At 45.7% G+C, this 19767-nt stretch overlaps 1 protein-coding gene across 1 annotated transcript in view; it reads right to left on the bottom strand.

Annotated features, from left to right (window-relative positions):
- The window catches only part of PCNX2 (pecanex 2), a 220803-nt gene that overhangs the window by 22804 nt on the left and 178232 nt on the right, over positions 1-19767 (bottom strand). The window contains exons 25-27 of the mRNA XM_064488633.1: positions 11120-11373; positions 3661-3894; positions 1576-1688 (exon numbers count right to left, since the gene is read on the bottom strand). Coding sequence (XP_064344703.1) covers positions 1576-1688; positions 3661-3894; positions 11120-11373 — 601 coding nt within the window. The remainder of the gene's footprint in view (positions 1-1575; positions 1689-3660; positions 3895-11119; positions 11374-19767) is intronic.

The following is a 19767-nucleotide window of genomic DNA, read 5'->3' on the forward strand; positions in this document are numbered from 1 at the left end:
GAGGGTTGTTAAACAAACACACAAGTGGGTTTTGCCCTTAAGAAGCTGCCCAGCCGAATAACCAACCCCCAAACTCACTCAAGTCGAATATCAAAAGAACCCCTTTGGCAAAGCACCGAAGCAAGGATACAGCACAGAAATCTGGAAGAAAGCCCCAGGAAAGGAGAAACCAGCGAGCGGAGGTGCCTTAGAAGAGCTCTTGCTTTTAAGCTTCCCCTGTACGATCCTCAGCCTTGGCCGCAGGATGAAGCACTTGACAAGCCATAAAAAGACCCTGATGGGTGGTCCACCCACAGGGATTCTGATGTGACGGCTCTGCACGGGGGCCGGGCCTGGGCACTGGGATATTTACAAGCCCCTCCAGAGAGTCTCCTGTGCACTGATCAAGGTGACTCTAAGGGACAGGTGGAATTGGGGACACTTGGTCCCCAGTGCTGAATGGCCACCAACTGGGGTGACGACGAGGTGGCTGATGAAGTTCAGGGGAGCAGTTTTGCTGGAGATGGCAGGCTGGCCATGAGGTGGGGGCTGTGAGCAAACACAGTTTCGCAGGTGAAAGCAAGCTCAAGGGCTCGTTTGTGGATACGAGACCTGGAGGGCAGAGGGGGAAAAGAGGGTGGACGGGCCAGAAGAGAGTTTATTTATGTATTTATTTTAAATTATTTATTTTTTTTTAGGAGGGGGAGTAATTAGGTTTTTATTATTTATTTTTAATGGAGGTACTAGGGATTGAACCCACGACCTTGTGCATGCTAAGCATGCACCCTACCACTAAGCTAGACCCTCCCCCGACCAGGAGAGAGTTTAAAATGAAACTCAAGGTCACCAAGGGAGAAAGAGGGTGGGAAGGATAGACTGGGAGTTCAAGATTTGCAGATACACACTACTATATATAAAATAGATGAACAACAGTTTTCTGTGCACAGGGAGCTATATTGAATACCCTGTAGTCACCTATAATGAAAAAGAACATAAAAAGGAATATATGTATGTATATATATATATGACTGAAACGTTACACTGTACCCCAGAAATTGACACAACATTGTAAACTGATGATGCATCAATAAGAAAATAAATGCCATGCTAGACAATAAAAAATAAACTCAAAATCGTTTCATTCTTTGAGAAGAGAAACTTGGGTTATTTACACACAGAAGGGGGAGATGTGGTACAGAGTTTGAAAAAGCAAGAGAAGGAACATCTGATAATCAAAGCCCCAATAATCAAGCATCCAATAATCAAGTGAATGCTGCTGAATCTCAGGCGAGGCACTTTGCACACACAGCTTCACTGAATCTTCCCAGGAAGTTTGCAAGGACCCTTTGTAACCCAGAAGGCCCTGCCCGTACCCAGAATCCCGGGATTCTGAGCATTCAGCGTTAATGCTATTTCCATATCTAATACTCCACAACATGACTGTGATCAAGAAAAGTCTTCTCACAGGCTCAAGGTGATTTATTAGGGAAAGAACACTCTGGAAGAAGTAGCAGCAGTCCAACTTTCAGATAAAGATGATTGACAAAAATCTATCGAACAGAAAGTCGGTGCCTGGAGCATCCTCCCCCCGGGTACCTGAGGGCCATGTTGTGTGCTGCTGTTCCCAGGGCTCTCCTCCCCAGGATGCAGAGCGCAAAGGACAGCGTCACCAGGGGAGAGTCCTCGTCACTGTCCAGGTTCTTCGAGGGCTGAAAGAACAAGGACGTCAGGTCAGTGGTCACGTGGGCTCCTCCACGCGCCAGCATAGAACCAGAAATGCAGGGCTTTCCAGACGCCCGCCGCCGCAGTTGTCCGGTCCCCACTGAAATGACCTGAGGGAGGGGGGAGGGGAGACTCTGCTTCCTGAGACACTTGCTCTTGAGGTTGGACATGGCAAAAAATTTAAATAGGGAAGCTGCTTTAGGGAAATAATGGGGCTAATGTGGGGCTTGCTGGCCCAATTTCCTAGAATTGTGAATGAGGCACCTCGGGGCAGGAAGATGGTCAGAGCTCAGAGTCAAATGAATCCTCACATTAACCCACCTTCAATTAACCCTGTCCAATGCAGGGGACAGGCACACCAGCAGGGAGACAAGAAATATAGGAATCAAGTGCAAATGGGGGTTTTTGGTTCTCTCTACATCGACGAGCCTGTGGAACTGCCCATAACCCCACAACCCACGATTAAATTAAGGGGGTCATCAATAGTCAGCTTAAAAAGAGGGGTGAGAGGCGATACAGAGGAATTTAAAACTGAAATATCTTTTGCAAGAAAGACAAAGTAATTTCCTGTATGAGAAAAGAGGAGGGCCATCTCGGGACGGCCGGGAAAATTGAGATTCTGGGCTCTCTCAGCCCCCAGAAGAGGCGCAGCACACGATCTCCTTGCTGCATCTGGAGGAGGCAGCTTCTGCCGTCTACTCTTCCTCCTGCCTGTTTTTAATCACGTGTAAGAAGGTCAAGGACCTGGGCTGGGGTCGTAATTTGGTTTACTTGCTCCTGCTTATACAGTTACTTCGTCAGCTGATGAGAAGGCAGCTTTCAACTCGGATCCACTGTTTCCACCAGCACATCTCAGGAAGCTTTTCAAACCCCAAGAAGCAGAGACTACCCACTCCCTCCACTTGCTTCCCTCCCCTTTCTCCTTGCCTGCCTCCTCTTCTGCCTTTTATAAGATGTCATTGTCCTTGGTTTCATTTCTAGGAAGCTGCATTCATCTCCAGAAGTGTCCTCAGCATGTAATAATGCACACATGCACACACCAGCTACAGAAGTAGCTCAGACCATCTGATTGCTAAATAGAATTTGCTTGTCTGTGATTCCATATGTTCAGTAAATCCTATGTATTTCAGCACAGATACCCTCTGTACAGAAATCTTGAAAAGTAACTCTATACAAAGAAGTGTCCAGAATTTTAAAACCATGATTGAGGCTTAAAACTGCATTGACCCTAACGGAAAAAAAAAAAAAAAAAAAAAAAAAGAGAGAGAAAGAGAGAGAGAAAGAGAAGATAGAAGGAGAGGAATTGAAGATAGCCGACCTAGACGATGATCTTGAGGCGTTTTCCTGTCATTTATGTTGATTTATAACCACAGTCAAGGTATGCTTGAAACATCACCCATCATTTGTATCTTATAGACACTTTCATTAAAGAATCAATGTTGATATTTTATTTAATTTTTGTTCACATGTATATTTTTCCTACTAGCCAACTAGCTCCCAGAGAGAGGAATGTGTGCTTTTCTCATTTTTTCTCTTCATGCCAAATACAATGCATCAAATATAGGTTAATTAAATAATAACCATATTTCATTAAGTGTTAAAAAAATGCACTGACCCTGAGCACGGTAAACAGGAAATTGTACCTTCAAGGCTTCATCACTAGTGACATGGTATATGAATTCTTCCATTTCATCTTGTTTAATTGTTAAATAAACACTTATCCCAATACCAACGTCCTTTCTCGCCTCTATTTTATGACAGTATGTTGTCTGATACGAGTTTTGCTACCCCAGCTTTCTTTTGATTTCCACTGGCATGTGATCTCTTTCTCCGTCCCCTCACTTTCAGTCTGCGTGTGTCTTTAGCTTTGAAGCAGAGTACAAAAACAGATGGTCTGTATGATGTTCCTTGTCTTTCCAATTTACATTCGGCTCCTCCAGCCCCGCCTCCCTTACCCACCTCTTGCCTTTTCCGTGCACAGTACTGAATCCACTCCAGGTAAACGTTGCAGTAGCTGGCCCGCGTTATCCCCTGGAGACATGGAACGTAGTCATCGTCAATGTTCATGTTGAACATTGCAAGGTCACGCTCAATGTAATGCCACTTGGCGAAGGGCTGCAGGGACTTCAGAAGTGATTCATTTTTGATCCAGGAGAGCAGTTTAGGGGACGTCACCATGTAATATATTATACTCTGCCGAGAGAAAGCAAGACTTTGAGCCCTTAGAGCCATTCCAAAGCAGAGAGACTTTCTTTTTTTTAACTGGATCTCATTAAGGAAATCCACATCAGGGAAGTATGAGACATGAAATTCCCACGTGTGACATCATTTGTATTTCTGGCTAGATTTAATGCACAGAACCCACTTGAGACATTCTAAAATGTTCTCTCTTGAGGGTCACTGTAGGGAAGAGGGAAGTGAGGAGAACAGAACGCTAGCAGAATGTACCAGAACAGAATCTCCATAGTGAGAATGAAAGACAGGCAGCACCATCCTTTCTAAGACACACACACAAAAACACCGTGGTTTCTGCGGGCTTCATGGATGCCAGGCTGGGCTGATGCAGCTGGAAGAGTTTGGGGCAGGTCCTCTCCCAGGGACCCAGCCAAAGAGTGTGTCATGAGCTAAAACAACACGGTCCTTATGGAAAGTACTTACGGCCTAAAATTGTTGTCTCACACACATACACACATGATTCTGGGTGCTCAGACCATGGACATTCATGATGCATTCAAAATAAGCCATGTCCCCCCTCCATGAGACATGCCACCTATGAGTCCAAATTGGGGTTTTCCCGCCCTCGGCTTTATTATTCTGACTTACAGACATATTGAAAGCCATCTTGTGGTTTTTGAATGAGATTCATCTTTTCAAAAGGCCAACATCCAGCCCAGAGAAGTAAAAACGTGACAGGAAACAAAACTCCAAGTCTGCTGTGGGCACATCAGTACCAGGCGGGAGCATCTGGGGACAAGTCCCCCCCAACATCCCTCCACTTCCATCATCACAGGAAAGCGGACGGGGCTGCTGTCACTGGGGCTGAGATGGTCCAGGAACACAGCGCGCGTCTTGTCTGCAGATTGAGAGCGAGGAGGAGGGGCAGGGGTGGCGTCTGAAGCAAGGAGGCAGGGACTCCTGCTCCCTCAGAATCAGCCCCTTCACTGATGGCCTTCCCTGATGACAAAACATTCTTGCCAAGCGAGAAGACAGAGAGTAACGCACGTGGGATGGACGTGAACGGGGCTTAGGTGCCGAAACCTATGAGGGTGAGTGGGCAGAAGGGGGCTTTTTCTAGACAGGCTCCCCCATCACTTCTGCTCTTTTTCCTTTTGGCTGGGAAGTGAAATCCAGAGCCCCAAGGCTGGGGCTGCTGTGGCGTCTGGTTTCTGGTTATTGCAGGAGTCTGAACAGCTGAGACCCCGGGCGGTGCTGCTGGCCTTAGGAATTCCCTTCAATGGAAGGAAGGAGGGAGGGACAGAGGGAGGGAGGGAGGGAAGGAGAGAGGAAACAAGGGAGGGACCAAAGGAAGCTGGAAACAGAGGTGCCGCAGAGGCATTAGTGATGGCCACTTTGCATCACTGTTTTGAGGTTCAACGTGAGATGATGCGTCCGAGGCACTGAGCGCCTGGCTTGGCACGTGGTACACATGCAAAAATCCTCCTCCTCCTCCTCCTCGTATGTTTGGTACTGACGACTTACCCACCCCCAAGCTTGAGGCCCCTGCCCCAGAAGAGGTTTGGAGCTGGGGATGAGGAGACAGGAAGCTGTGAGGGGACAGGAGACAGACGACCCTCCTGTGTCGCCAGAGGGCACATCTAATATTTAAGAAATGGCATCATGAATCTGGAGGCTGTGCTATTATCTACTAGCTGGCAGGTAACTTAAGCTTCTAGGAGGTAGTTTAAGTGTTTGGTCCAAAGTCACAAGCCAAAGAGAAAGCATGGCCGTGACCAAGGGCACGGCTTCTCAGCTGACAATTAACGAGGACAAGAAGAAATCTGGTCTGTCTGAACATCTGGCTCCCACAAACATCTGGTCTAGTTTTCCCCAGGACGTCCTAAGCGCGTGTACCAGATGGAAATAACAAACAAAAATCGAAAGAGGAAGTTGAACTTTTTCATTCATTTCTAGGGAAGAATTAAAATAACCCTTCCACCAATGAAGTCAGAATAGTTAATGAGGACTTTGTTTTTTTTTTTTTTTTTTAAGTTAATGAGGACTTTGAATCCCAGAGGTGAGAACTCTCTCCTCGAGTTCTGGCAAAATCTTGCAGCCTTGGCTTTCGAGGATAACCCCAGCTCAATGATGCTCAGAATTCTCACGTGCGATGGGGATCAGTACCGGCTCCGAGAGAAGGAAACAGAACTCCACGAACTAGCTGCAAGCTGTACCCCATTGCCACTTTATTTGGGCAGAAATTCTGCTGGGGAGACATAATCAATGAACGGTGTGTAATCCTTCGGAACCTGTCTGGATGAAATGGTTCCAACACTGAGTACAGCTGATGTCAGGATGGTGAAATGAACTGACTGCTGAGAATCCGATCGGTGTTGGAAGCAGGACCTGTGGTGAATTAATTCACCGTATCTGGCTCATCCAGCAGGGATCCTCTCGGGTTCTCATTTTAATTGTAGATCAGCGTATTCTGTCAGAAGGCTCATTCTAGGCGGGGGGCCCCGGCAGGCAGGACAACCTGTCCGGGTGTTTCTCCGCTCGTCCTGCAAGGCAGGTAATAAGTGTATTTCTTTTCTGAGAGAGTCGGGCAGGAAACGATGGCGAGGAAACCAGACCCTCGTGGAAAGCTGATTTCTTGACAGCTCAGACGGTTTCAAACCCTAATAAACGGAGGAGAGGTGGAGGAGGCACCAGGGAGAACCTCAAGTCGTCAGGAAGGAAATGATTTTAAATATATTCATGGAAGGTGGGGAGAACTGACCCAGTTTATTAGGAGACTTAAAAAAAGTCCTTTTATATAAAGGAATTACTCCAAGATTTTCTTTCTGTCTGCTAAAAATGAATTTAAAAAAAAAAAGAAAACCGAATTCCTGAAACTTGAAGCAAGTCAGAGCCATAGAAGCAATTTTGTTCACCAAGTAACCAAGGCCAAAAAGACAATATTTGTTTGTTTTGACCCTAAAATACTGTTTCTTCTGTTCTTTTATTTTTTTAAGTGAGGCATAGTCAGTTGACAATGTGCCAGTTTCTGGTGTGCAGCATAATGTTTGAGTCATACATATACATACATATATTCGTTTTCATGTTCTTTTCATCATAGGTTACTACAAGATATTGATATAATTCCCTGTGCTGTACAGAAAAACCTGTGTTTCTTCTGTTCTAAGAGCCACTCAGCACTCCTGAAATTCCCCTTAACTAACTACACCAGGGGGATGAGGACAAGTTCCGAGGTGCCCGTCCCTGAAGGGCAGGGAAGCACGGAGGGCGATGCTTAGAGGAGCTTCGCGTGAACGGTCTTGTTGGTGCTGATGAGAGTTACCGGGAGGTACCCCGAGACCCCATCTGCCCCTGAATCTCAGCCTCTCCCCAGCACTGATGTAGAGTAACAGAAATTCTGTTTCTATTGACCGCAAATGTCCATAGTGTTTCCCAAGCCTAGTTGCATATCAAATCACTTAAAAAACTTATTTGAAAATACAGGTACTCGGGGGGCACTCCCCGGGTCCGCAGAATCGGAATTTCTGGGTAGGACATGGCGATCTGTAATTATCTGGCTCGCCGGGGGACCCGGATGCTGCAGGTCTGCTCCTGGCTCTGAGTCGCCCCTCTAGGTCAGAAACCATCGCACTGCGGGCCTTTCCTGCTCATGTTGTGTCACCAACCTCAGAGTCAAGAGCCCTGTCTCCCCACAAACCAGCTATTACCTGGTGGGTTCTGGGGGGCCTCCCTCAGCTTTCTGCCATTTGCACGTTATCCTGGATCTGTTTGTCAGATTGCAAACTGTCATTTTAGAAAATGCACAGGGAATCAGGAGGCGGGCCTCCAGGAGTGAGGAGAGGAGGGACGTGAATATCAGTTACCAGTCCAAGGGAGGGAGCGTCAAAAATCGGGTCCCGGCCTGGTGCCCCCCCAGGACTCTGGAAAAGCCAAGCAAGGAGACCCAGAGAGGGCACTACAGCCCTTTTCTCTCCTGTCCCGCCCCCTCACGGCGACCTGCGGGCCCCAGCCTGTGCGGCCCAGTCTGTCCACACGTCTGGCCCGCAGAAAGGCCGCATGCGGGGAGCTCCGGATTCACAGCAACGTGGCTCAGTGTCCAAGTCCAGCCTCGCCACTAATGCCTGGGGCACCTGGATCTCGTCCGTCCAGACTGTACAGCCCGGACGCTGGATTCCACATGACCTGGAAGCCTCGTTCATCCAAAAAGATGTAGGTAACTCTGCATGCCAGTTACCACACTGAGGACTGGGGACCCAAAGAGCATCAGGTGTGCGTGGCCCCTGAGCGGAGGGAGCTGTCAGAGGGGAAGTAGAAGAGGCTTCAGAGACAGGTGAGGCGGATGCCGGCCCAGAGCGCTGGGGGACCAGGATGCAGCCACGCACGGGGTGGGGGAGGGGAGAGCGCAGGCAGAAATAACAGTGCGGGGCTCTGGATGGCAGACAGTCTCCCTGCTTCTTGAGGCAACAAGGAGACATATGGCTCCAGGGCTCATCCATCTGGCCCGTCTAGACCCACACTGCTGTCCCCAGATGTCCCCTCGGGGCAAGCTCCTGGCCACCGGCTTCAGGGGCCCGCCAGCCCTGGCCTGGCTGCCGTCAACCCTGGATCTGGTCTTCCTGTAGTGACCTCATCCTCTTGCCATTGAGGAAGCAGAGCAGATGCTCGAGGTCCACTCTCCCCTTTTTCGAGGGAGCACCAGAGACAACTGGTAGTCATTTCACATCTGTTGGCTTCTTCTTCCATAAACAGACAATTTCTACTTGGGTTCCTGGCTGCCCAGAATACACTTTCCAGACCCACTCAAAGCTGGCATATGACAACCTTCTGGCTGAAGGGAGACAGCCAGGAGCACCCTGTGGCAACCTTCAGGAAGCTTCTTAAGGAAGAGCCAGGGCACGCCTTTGGTCTTCATTTTCTGCGTCCTTTCCTCCACCCATTTAAGCCTAGTGCTTAAGATGGGGGAGACGCTTCAAATGATGGAGCTGGGAGTTGGGAGGAACCGGGTCCCTGAGGACTTCCTGGAGCAGAGCTTCATTTACGTGCAAGAGAAACACACAGCGTGTGTGCCACTGGGATTTCACGACCCGCTGCCAAGTCTAAAACCACGTGATACACTGAGTTTGCTGAGAGCTGACTCTGTGTATGAAAAACTTCTTACGGTCTCAGATATAATGGCTGAGGGAGCAAACGATGGCGTTGTTAGGTGCAAGACCACAACTTCCTGATTGGCTGCCCAAATCTTCCCCAATTTGTGTCCTGTTGACCAAAGCATTTATAGTTTTGTGTGAGATTTGGGTGTAAAGTTTTGCATCCCTCTAGCACACGTGGAAGTAGTGAACGTGAACCACTAAATCTGTTTTAAAAATTTGCCACACGTGTATCTGGAGGAAACTCTAATTTGAAAAGATACACACACCCCAATGTTAACAACAGCACTACTTACAACAGCCAAGACATGGGAGCAACCTGAGTGTCCATAGACAGATGACTGGATAAAGAAGATGTGGTATATTTATACAATGGAATATTACTCAGCCACAAAAAATAATAACATAATGCCATTTGCAGCAACGTGGATCGACCCAGAGATAATCATACTAAGTGAAGTAAGTCAGACAGAGAAAGACAAATATCATATGATATCACTTATATGTGGAATTTAAAAAATGACACAAATGAACTTATTTATGAAACAGAAAGAGACTCACTGACATAGAAAACAAACTTATGGTTACCAAAGGGGATAGGGGAGAGGGATAAATAAGATTAGCAAATAAAAACTACTATATATAAAAGAGATAAACAACAAGGTCCTACTGTAGAGCACAGGGAACTGTATTCACTATCTTGTAATAACCTATAATGAAAAAGAATATATATATAAATGAATAACCTAAGCCTGTACACTAGAAACTAACACAACATTGTAAATCAACAATCTTCAGTTTAAAAAAATATTCTGCCACAGAGTCCCACAAACGTTTCTTGTTGAGTCACCCTGAGGGGTAATAACCAGCAGCCTTTCACCGGACTGTCACAGTGTGTCTTCTAGTTCCTGAAGAATGTAGGAGCTATTGCCGCAGACGCTGGGGCTCCCCAGAGGAGTTATTCCAAATTTCTAAACATCCTCATTTTAGTTGATTGAAACTCCCCAAAACCATACGCATCCATGTTATCTTTTAATTTTGTATTTCCTGATTTCTGCTGGACCACGTGTGTCAGCCTCAGCTGGCAGGGTGTTCGGGGTCTCAGAGAGATGAGCTTCCTCATTCTGAATGGCGTTAAAATGCGGACCCCTCCGAAGACTTTCCAGGATTCCCACTACACAAAGGACTCGCTCAGAAGAGGAGTAACCACGAATCCACAGGCACAGTGGCCCTTGCCTGTCCCTCCCCCTCAGAACACACTTTCACCCCTATTTTCCCTCTGCATCCTTAGTCACATCTCCCTTGTCCTCCAGGAGGCTGATTCTAAACCAACACATTTTCTGAGGTTGAATACAGGCTGAGCAGACGGAGGTACCGAGCTCCTGGGAAAACGTTACTAGCGCCCATGTGAGTGAGGGGAAAAGACTGTCGTAGCTAATCCCGATGGGCCCATTTAGTGCTATCCTTGTGTTTTTACCACGAGCTTAAAAAAAAATGAATTCTCCTTCTAAAAAGTGGAAATTTGCAGAACCTCTAAATGGATCCTTGTAACTCATAAAAACTGAGGCTCGGTCACATTTCCAGGATTTCCCATTCATCAGCCCATCATTACATGCAAGTCACTCTGTGTTAAAAGTGAAGAAACAGGCCTAGGTCAGAAAACAGACTGCTTATTTGTGTTTTTCATTTTATATGTATATATATATATATTTTTTTTTAAGTGAAATACAGTCAGTTTACAATGTTGTGTCAATTTCTGGTGTACAGCACAGTGCTTCAGTCATCCATGAACATACATATATTCGTTTTCACATTCTCTTTCACCATAAGTTACTGTAAGATATTGAATATAGTTCCCTGTGCTCTACAGTATGAACTTCTTGTTCAGACTGCCTATTAGTGCTCAGGCGTAGAATATGACTCGAGGCCTGATCCTCAGGCCAACCCAAAACCCTCTAGTTTTTTCCCAAGAAACCAGTGGTTCCAAGACCAAGCTTGGCCTCTGATTCAGAAGCTAAGAAGAAGCATCTGAATCTCTTTACAAAGCTTTCCAGAAGCTTCTTGAGCCAGCCCAGCATTGTTACTCGGAGCAATACCTTGATGTAGTAGCGGATGAGGATCCTTCGGAGGTCAAACACCTGCAGCATGGTGGCCGCGTTGTTGTCCATGATGCTGTAGCCCTCCAGGATGTACTGCGTCCGCGTGATCTCCCAGGTGAGCCAGCGGAGGTGGAAGGCGGCGTTGCAGGACAACAGGTGGGGCAGGTGACCCGGTCTGCAGCAGCAGCAGCCTCTGTCGTCCTCGTCGCCTTCCATGATGGCCTCCACCTCTCTCTGCTGGCAGTAGGTTCCTGGAAGAGTAACAGATACAATGGAGGCTAAACAAGATGTCACTGGGTCACCTTTGCCGAGAATGGATTTTCCCCTCCCCCTTACTGAGGGGAAGGTGTGGAAGAGAGTCTGGAAATCAGAGATTTGTTTAATTCTTAGTTCAAACAAGTACCTCCAAATAAGTGGCCAATCTTTTAATCATCGATTCTTTCATTCATCCATATTCATTCTGATTCTCATCTTCTCCTGATATTTTTTTGTGTGTATGTTAGAACAGACACATTTTCATGGTGGTCATGGACCCTAATGGCTGATGCAGGATGGTTATATCCTTGACTTCCTCTTTACAGAAACCTGTGGGTCATGGCTGAGCAGATAGGAGGCTAAAGAAAATGGTGAAGGCGTAGAGGTCTGAGAGCAACTGAAGTGTTACCAGGAGGGGTGCCCTGGAAGAGCTTCTCAACCAAACTGCAAGGGCACACCACCTCACCTCATCACACACCACCTCAACTCACCCCACCTCACCTCACCCCACCTCACCCCACCTCACCCCACCTCACCTCACCTCACCTCATCTCACCCCACCTCACCTCACCTCACCTCACCCCACCTCACCCCACCTCACCCCACCTCACCTCACCCCACCTCACCTCACCTCATCTCACCCCACCTCACCCCACCCCACCTCACCTCATCTCACCCCACCTCACCTCACCTCACCTCACCCCACCTCACCCCACCTCACCCCACCTCACCTCACCCCACCTCACCTCACCTCATCTCACCCCACCCCACCTCACCCCACCTCACCCCACCTCACCCCACCTCACCTCACCCCACCTCACCCCACCTCACCCCACCTCACCTCACCCCACCTCACCTCACCTCATCTCACCCCACCTCACCTCACCCCACCTCACCTCATCTCACCCCACCTCACCTCACCTCACCTCACCCCACCTCACCCCACCTCACCCCACCTCACCTCACCCCACCTCACCTCACCTCATCTCACCCCACCTCACCCCACCCCACCTCACCTCATCTCACCCCACCTCACCTCACCTCACCTCACCCCACCTCACCCCACCTCACCCCACCTCACCTCACCCCACCTCACCTCACCTCATCTCACCCCACCTCACCCCACCCCACCTCACCTCATCTCACCCCACCTCACCTCACCTCACCTCACCCCACCTCACCCCACCTCACCCCACCTCACCTCACCCCACCTCACCTCACCTCATCTCACCCCACCCCACCTCACCCCACCTCACCCCACCTCACCCCACCTCACCTCACCTCACCTCATCTCACCCCACCTCACCTCACCTCACCTCACCCCACCTCACCCCACCTCACCCCACCTCACCTCACCCCACCTCACCTCACCTCATCTCACCCCACCTCACCCCACCCCACCTCACCTCATCTCACCCCACCTCACCTCACCTCACCTCACCCCACCTCACCCCACCTCACCCCACCTCACCTCACCCCACCTCACCTCACCTCATCTCACCCCACCCCACCTCACCCCACCTCACCCCACCTCACCCCACCTCACCTCACCCCACCTCACCCCACCTCACCCCACCTCACCTCACCCCACCTCACCTCACCTCATCTCACCCCACCTCACCTCACCCCACCTCACCTCATCTCACCCCACCTCACCTCACCTCACCTCACCCCACCTCACCCCACCTCACCCCACCTCACCTCACCCCACCTCACCTCACCTCATCTCACCCCACCTCACCCCACCCCACCTCACCTCATCTCACCCCACCTCACCTCACCTCACCTCACCCCACCTCACCCCACCTCACCCCACCTCACCTCACCCCACCTCACCTCACCTCATCTCACCCCACCCCACCTCACCTCACCCCACCTCACCTCACCCCACCTCACCTCACCTCACCCCACCCCACCTCACCCCACCTCACCCCACCCCACCTCACCCCACCTCACCCCACCCCACCTCACCCCACCTCACCCCACCTCACCTCACCCCACCTCACCTCACCTCATCTCACCCCACTTCACCTCACCTCATCTCACCCCACTTCACCTCACCTCATCTCACCCCACCTCACCTCACCCCACCTCACCCCACCTCACCTCACCCCACCTCACCTCACCTCATCTCACCTCACATGACTGGGAGCAGGGCATTAGGTGAGCTGAATACATTTCCAAAGGAGTCTATTCCAAAACATAAGATGATGGGTGTTAACACTCTTTGAAAAATGAGATATCGTAACTTCTTTAATCTTGCCAAGGATTTGAAGGGAAACATACACAGTATGCTAGGATGCTAATGACCTGAGGTTACCTGGAATGCAGACTTGTGATCTAAAGACAACTGAGCAGATGAGTTTGGTGAACTGAAACTAATACACTAAAAACTGAGTAGAAATAAATGGAATGCCTGCATCTTGGTTCAAAAAACCAGCTACACAGCTTATTCATATATAGCTGCATACTTAAAGAATACTTTGGTAATTCCTTTGATCACAAGAACAGGATGTAGGATAATACCTAAAAACCATCAAAACAAAGGGATAGGATGGGTCAGAATAAACCTGGTATTATTCCTTTGGATGCTACACACAGTCACTGATAAAATGAAATAAAACTAGAAGTTCTAGACAAGCGATATTTTCTCGATTGTAAAAATAATAATAGTACCTCAGTACTGATTTGAATAAGATCATATAGATTGTTATTTACACACCAAGAAACCTACACAGGGTTGGAAAATAACTCAGAATTATGTTACTGAAGAGTGAGGAAAAGATCCAGGACTTTGATGTTGCATGAAAGAAGACTGTGGGGGAAAGGACGGTCAGGGCTGCCATACGGGAATGTGAACATGATATTCTAAACAGTCCCGGGGGACATCATTACGGCCAACAGGAGCAAGCTTCAGGGTGCAGGGCTTACTATAAAAAAGGGCCTTCTAACAGCTGGGAGATCAACGATGAAATGGACTGCCCTGTGAGGATAAGGAGATAAGGAAAGAATGGGTGGTGACAGGACCAAGGTAAAAGGTGCTAATAACCACAGGTACAAACCACTAAAACCAGTCATGGTGAAGAGAAGAAAAGAAATAAGACAGGAGCTAGGACAGCATGATCAGCTGAGGTAGCTGTTGTTATTGGTGGTGGCGGTTTGTCTATTTTTTAAGATAATTGAGTCCTTTCTTATTGACAGAAGGGAAGGGGAAAAAAAAAAAGAAATTAAAGAGATGGATGAAAGCAGAGTTCCAGAGGACAGATGAACTGGGTAGCTTAGGAATAGCAGACAGAAAAGACAGATGTCAAGATAAAAATAAAAGTGAACAGAAAAAGCAGTTTACACTGGAAAGTAAGATAGCCATTTGGAATAGAGTTAAGAAAGAGGAAAAGGGGAGGGGGGCAGTGGCAGAAAGTAGCAGAAAAGAAAGAAGGTATGAGCGTCCCTAAGAGATGCTTGCTTCACTACGGGCCTGCTTCCAAGATTTATTTGTCAAGAATTACTATTTAAATATGTTTAAACTATTTAAAAGAATTTTAGGGTACAGGAGCTCATCTAAATTTCAACATAGAAGAATGTGATTTTAGTGGGAGGCAGTTGTTAATAAACAGGTTTTGAAGAAAGGTCGTAATGTGGTCAAGTTACCTGATTGGTCCAAGCTTGTTTCCTCATATGCAAAATGAGTTGTCGTAAGGATCAAATAAGGTATATGTGACCATTAGTAACCACTCCATAAATTACTATTATTTTTACTAAATCGGAAGCTCCCTATGGACAACGATTAGCAGGTAGAAATTCCACAGATAAATAAATGCGCTAAAAATTAATTCATTCACCAAATAGTGAGTGCTTACCGGGTACAGCAATGAAAAAAACATAATAATCTCTGTCTTTATGTAAGTGTAGATTGGAGAAGACAAACAAATAACAAATAAATATGAAAAATAGAAAACATATCAGATGATGAAGCATAAAGAAGCAAAAGAGGATATGGAGTGCTGGGTTGGAGACAACTATTTTAAGTAGGGGACTCAGAGAAATAGGTCAGGAGAAATGTGGTCTGACTTTTATGTTAGGGGAGGATCACTCTGGCTGCTGTCCAGAGGATGGATCGTAAAGGGTGCAAAGGTGGGAACTGGGACTAACAGGACGTCTGTTAATTAACACAGTTGAGAAAGAATGGTGGTTTGGCCCAAGGTGGTTGGAGAAAGTGATGAGAAATGATTAGATTCTGCATCTACCTGAAGGTAGTCTGGTAGGATTTGCTGACCAAATTAGACATGGGATGTTGTAAAGATAAGCAAAGAATGATGCTAAGTTTTCTGACCCAAGGAAAATAAATGAGATTACTATTTACTGAGAAGGGGAAGATCACCCAAGGAACATCCTTTGGGTAGGCTGATGGAAAGATGGGGAATTTGCTTTTGCACATGTTAAGCTGTAGATGTCCATTATTAATCAAAATGAAGATGTCAAGTAGGCAGTTGGATTAAGAAATTTGGAGTTCAGGGGAGAGGTTGTGGGTAGAGATTTACAACATCTGAAAGAATTATCAGTATCTGGAGCCATCTAAAGTAATCTGGGGAGACAGTATAGATACCGTGGAGGAAAGGTCTGAGGAGCGAGCACTGAGTGTTCCAATATTCAGAGGTTGACGAGGTGAAGTGATACCAACAAAGTGATTGAACAGAAGTGACCGTGAAGTCAAAAGAGAACCAGGAAGTAGCAGAAAGCAAGTTTAAAAAAAAAGCTTCAAGGAAGAGGGAACATCAGCTATGTCAAATGATTTTTTTATATTGGTGTTTTAGATTATGTTGAATAGGAGTGGTGATAGTGGCCATCCTTGTCTTGTCCCAGATTTTAGTGGGAAGCTTTTGAGTTTTTCACCGTTGAGTGCTATGCTGGCTGTAGGTTTGTCGTATACAGCTTTTATTATGTTGAGATATGTTCCCTCTATACCCACATTGGGAGAGTTTTTATCATAAATGGGTGTTGAATTTTATCAAATGCTTTTTCTGCATCTATTGAGATGATCATGTGGTTTTTGTCCTTTCTCTTGTTGATGTGGTGTATTACACTGATTGATTTGCGCATGTGGAACCACCCTTGTGTCCCTGGGATGAACCCCACTTGGTCATGATGTATAATCTTTTTTATGTGTTGTTGGATTCTATTTGCTAATATTTTGGTGAGGATTTTGGCGTCTATGTTCATCAGTGATACTGGCCTATAATTCTCTTCTTTAGTATTGTCTTTGCCTGGTTTTGGTATCCGGGTGATGGCTTCATAGAATGAGTTTGGGAGTATTCCCTCCTTTTCAATCGTCTGGAAGAGTCTGAGAAGGACTGGTATGAGTTCTTCTTTGTACGTTTGGTAGAATTCCCCGGTGAAGCCGTGCGGTCCTGGACTTTTATTTGTAGGGAGGTTTTTCATTGCTAATTTAATTTCATTTCTAGTGATTGTTTGTTCAAGTGGTCAGTTTCTTCTTGGTTCAGTCTCGATAAATTGTTTTGTAACTCACCTAGTCAGTTTTTAGTCTTTGTAGCACTGTGATTAGATGTATGCACATTTAGAACTGTTTTTCCCAATAAACTGACCCTTTAGTCATTGTGAAATATCTTTTTTAAAATTTTTCTTTATTTTTTATTTTGTTTTGGGGGGAGATAATTAATTTTTATTTATTTATTTTAGTAGAGGTACTGGGGATTGAACCCAGGACCTCGTGTGTGCTAGGCACTCACTCTATCCCTGAGCTATATCCTCCCCACCGTGAAATATCTTAATTTTGGTAAAACAGCTTCTCTTGAAGTCTAGTATTAACAGCTATTCTAACTTTCTTATAAGTAATATTTGTAAGGGATATAATTTTCTATCATTTTACTTTTAACCTATCCATCTCTTTGTATCTAATACATATCTCTTATAAACCCCATATAGTTAGGACCTCCTTTTTTATCAATCTGATAATCTTCATCTTTTAATTATAAAGACTAGTCAATTTACATTAATGCAATTATTTTTATGACTGGGTATAAATCTACTATCTTGCTGTTTGTTTTTATTTCTCCTTTTTATGGGGGGGGGTAGGTAATTAGGTTTATTTACTTATTTATTTTTAGAGGAGGTACTGGGGATTGAATCCAGGACCTTGTGCATGCTAAGCACACACTCTACCACTGAGCTACACCCTCCCCATCTTGTCCTTTTTTCTTTTTGCATTTTTCCAATCCTTTTTTCTTTTGGGGGGCTGAATAACTTGTGGTAATTTACTTTGTATCAGCTCTTAACATTGCTTAGCTATAACCCTTTTATTTTTTGCAATATCTCTCGAAATTTTGATGTGCATTTTTTTAGCAGATCATAATCTGCCACAGATTGATTGCACACTCCTCTTTCTGTAATGTAAGACTCTTCCCACGGTATATTTAATCCCTCAGGTCCTTTGTGTTATAATTACCAAACATCTTACTTTCACATATCGTTAAACCTCACAATAGTTTGCTGTTATTCTGCTTTAAATAATCAATCTTTAAGGACATTTTAAAAGGAAAAGAACATCTTTGCTCACATATTTGTCATTTCTAGCAACCTTCATTCTTTTGGGTAGAGTCCGTTTTCCATCTGCTATCAGTTTCTTTTAGCTTAAAGAATTTCCTTTAACATTTCTCACAGTGCGGGTTACCTGGTAATTATGCTGACTTTTCTTTATCTGGAAATATTTAAATTTTGCAATCATTTTCCTAGATGTAGAATTCTGGGTTGACAGTTTTACTTTCTTTCCAGCACTTAAAAAACATTGTTGCATTATATTCTGGCTTGCATTATTTTTAATGGGAAGTTAATGATACCTCACATGGTTATTTCCCTGTATATAAATGTGTTTTTTAAACTTTCTCATGATCTTGATAAAATGAGGATAAAAAATTCTCCAGTGCTCTCGTCTTTGATTTTCGGTAATTTGACGATCATGCATTTAAGTTTGGTTTTCTTTGTGTTTGTCCTGCTTGGGGCTGCTGAGTGCTTGGGATTTATGAACTGACATTTTTCAACAAATTAAAAAAAAATTTTAAATACTATTTCTTCACTTTTTTTTCTGCCTGTATTTATCACTTCTCCTTTTGGAATTCTGCTTACACATATGTTAGGATGCTTGATACTAACACCTCACTGAGTCTCTCTTTTCTTTACTCTTTTCAGTATTTGCATCAGTTTGAATAGTTTCTGTTGCCTTGTCTTCAAATTCATTGATCTTTCTTTTCCTGTTAGGCCTGTGCTGTAAATTTTTCACTTCAGACACTGTGTTCTGTATTCATTTCCAGAATTTCAATTTTTTTCCTCTCTATTTATAGTCTCTATTGGTTCATTCATTATGATAATTTTTCCTTTTAATTCCTACGCATGTTCATAACCGTTTGAAACTTCCGTTAACTCCTATGTCGTTTCTATTTTGTTTTGTGTTTTGTTATGCTGGCTATGGATCACTTTTCTCTGCTTATTTACATATCTAGAAACTTCTATTATACGCTGGATACTGTTGATGTTATAGTATTGACAGTCTGGACTGTTTTTTTTTTTTTTATCTTCCTCGAGAGAGAGTGATGTTCTGTTAAAAGTCAGTTTATTTGCACATCAGCTTGCCAGCTTGATCCTTGAAACTCGTTTTTAATCTTTGCTTTGGGATGTCTAGGGCAGCCTCGTTGTAGGTGATAATACCTCTGCTCCTAAAGTTTGGTCTTTCTGGGGCGCAGCGGAATTCCTGGGATGTTCAGCGAGGTCTCTCCACTGCCTAATTGGAATTTCTGTATCTCTCAGCTCCACATGGCCCGCATCATCTCTGTGGAGCTCACACACACACCTCCCCACTTACTGTTCTCTGTCAGGTCCAGCCTGTTTTACAAGCTCTTGAGATACAAAAGCAGGTTGAGATTCACTCCATCACTAAAGGGGACCACTGTACCATTTCTACAGTTCCTTGTCTATGATTTGCGCCTGTCTGCTACTCTGTCTGGTACCCACAAAGCCCAGCTCCTGAGCAGCCCAGAGTTCTGATTGTGCCTCCCTGGCTCAGCAGGACTGCTGCGCCCTGTTTGAGAAACTGCCTCCAGGCAGAAAGCAGGGGGTTGTGGGGGCCCACGTTTTACATTTCCCTTCTTTCGGTGATCAGAGCCTTGCACTGTCTATTGTTCCAATATCTGAAAACAGTTGATTAATGTATTTTTTCCAGCTTTACAATTGCTTATGGCAGGAAGGATATAGTCCAGTAGTGGTTACTCAGTCATGGCCAAAAGATCAGTCTCTGGAATCCTTCTACATGTCTTTCGGAACTTCATTCAAACATAAAACCTGCCCCTACACCCATTTCCACACCGTTCACTTTATCTCGGCTG

This window comes from Camelus dromedarius, chromosome 8 (genome assembly GCF_036321535.1).
Source record: "Camelus dromedarius isolate mCamDro1 chromosome 8, mCamDro1.pat, whole genome shotgun sequence".
Lineage (NCBI taxonomy): Eukaryota > Metazoa > Chordata > Mammalia > Artiodactyla > Camelidae > Camelus > Camelus dromedarius.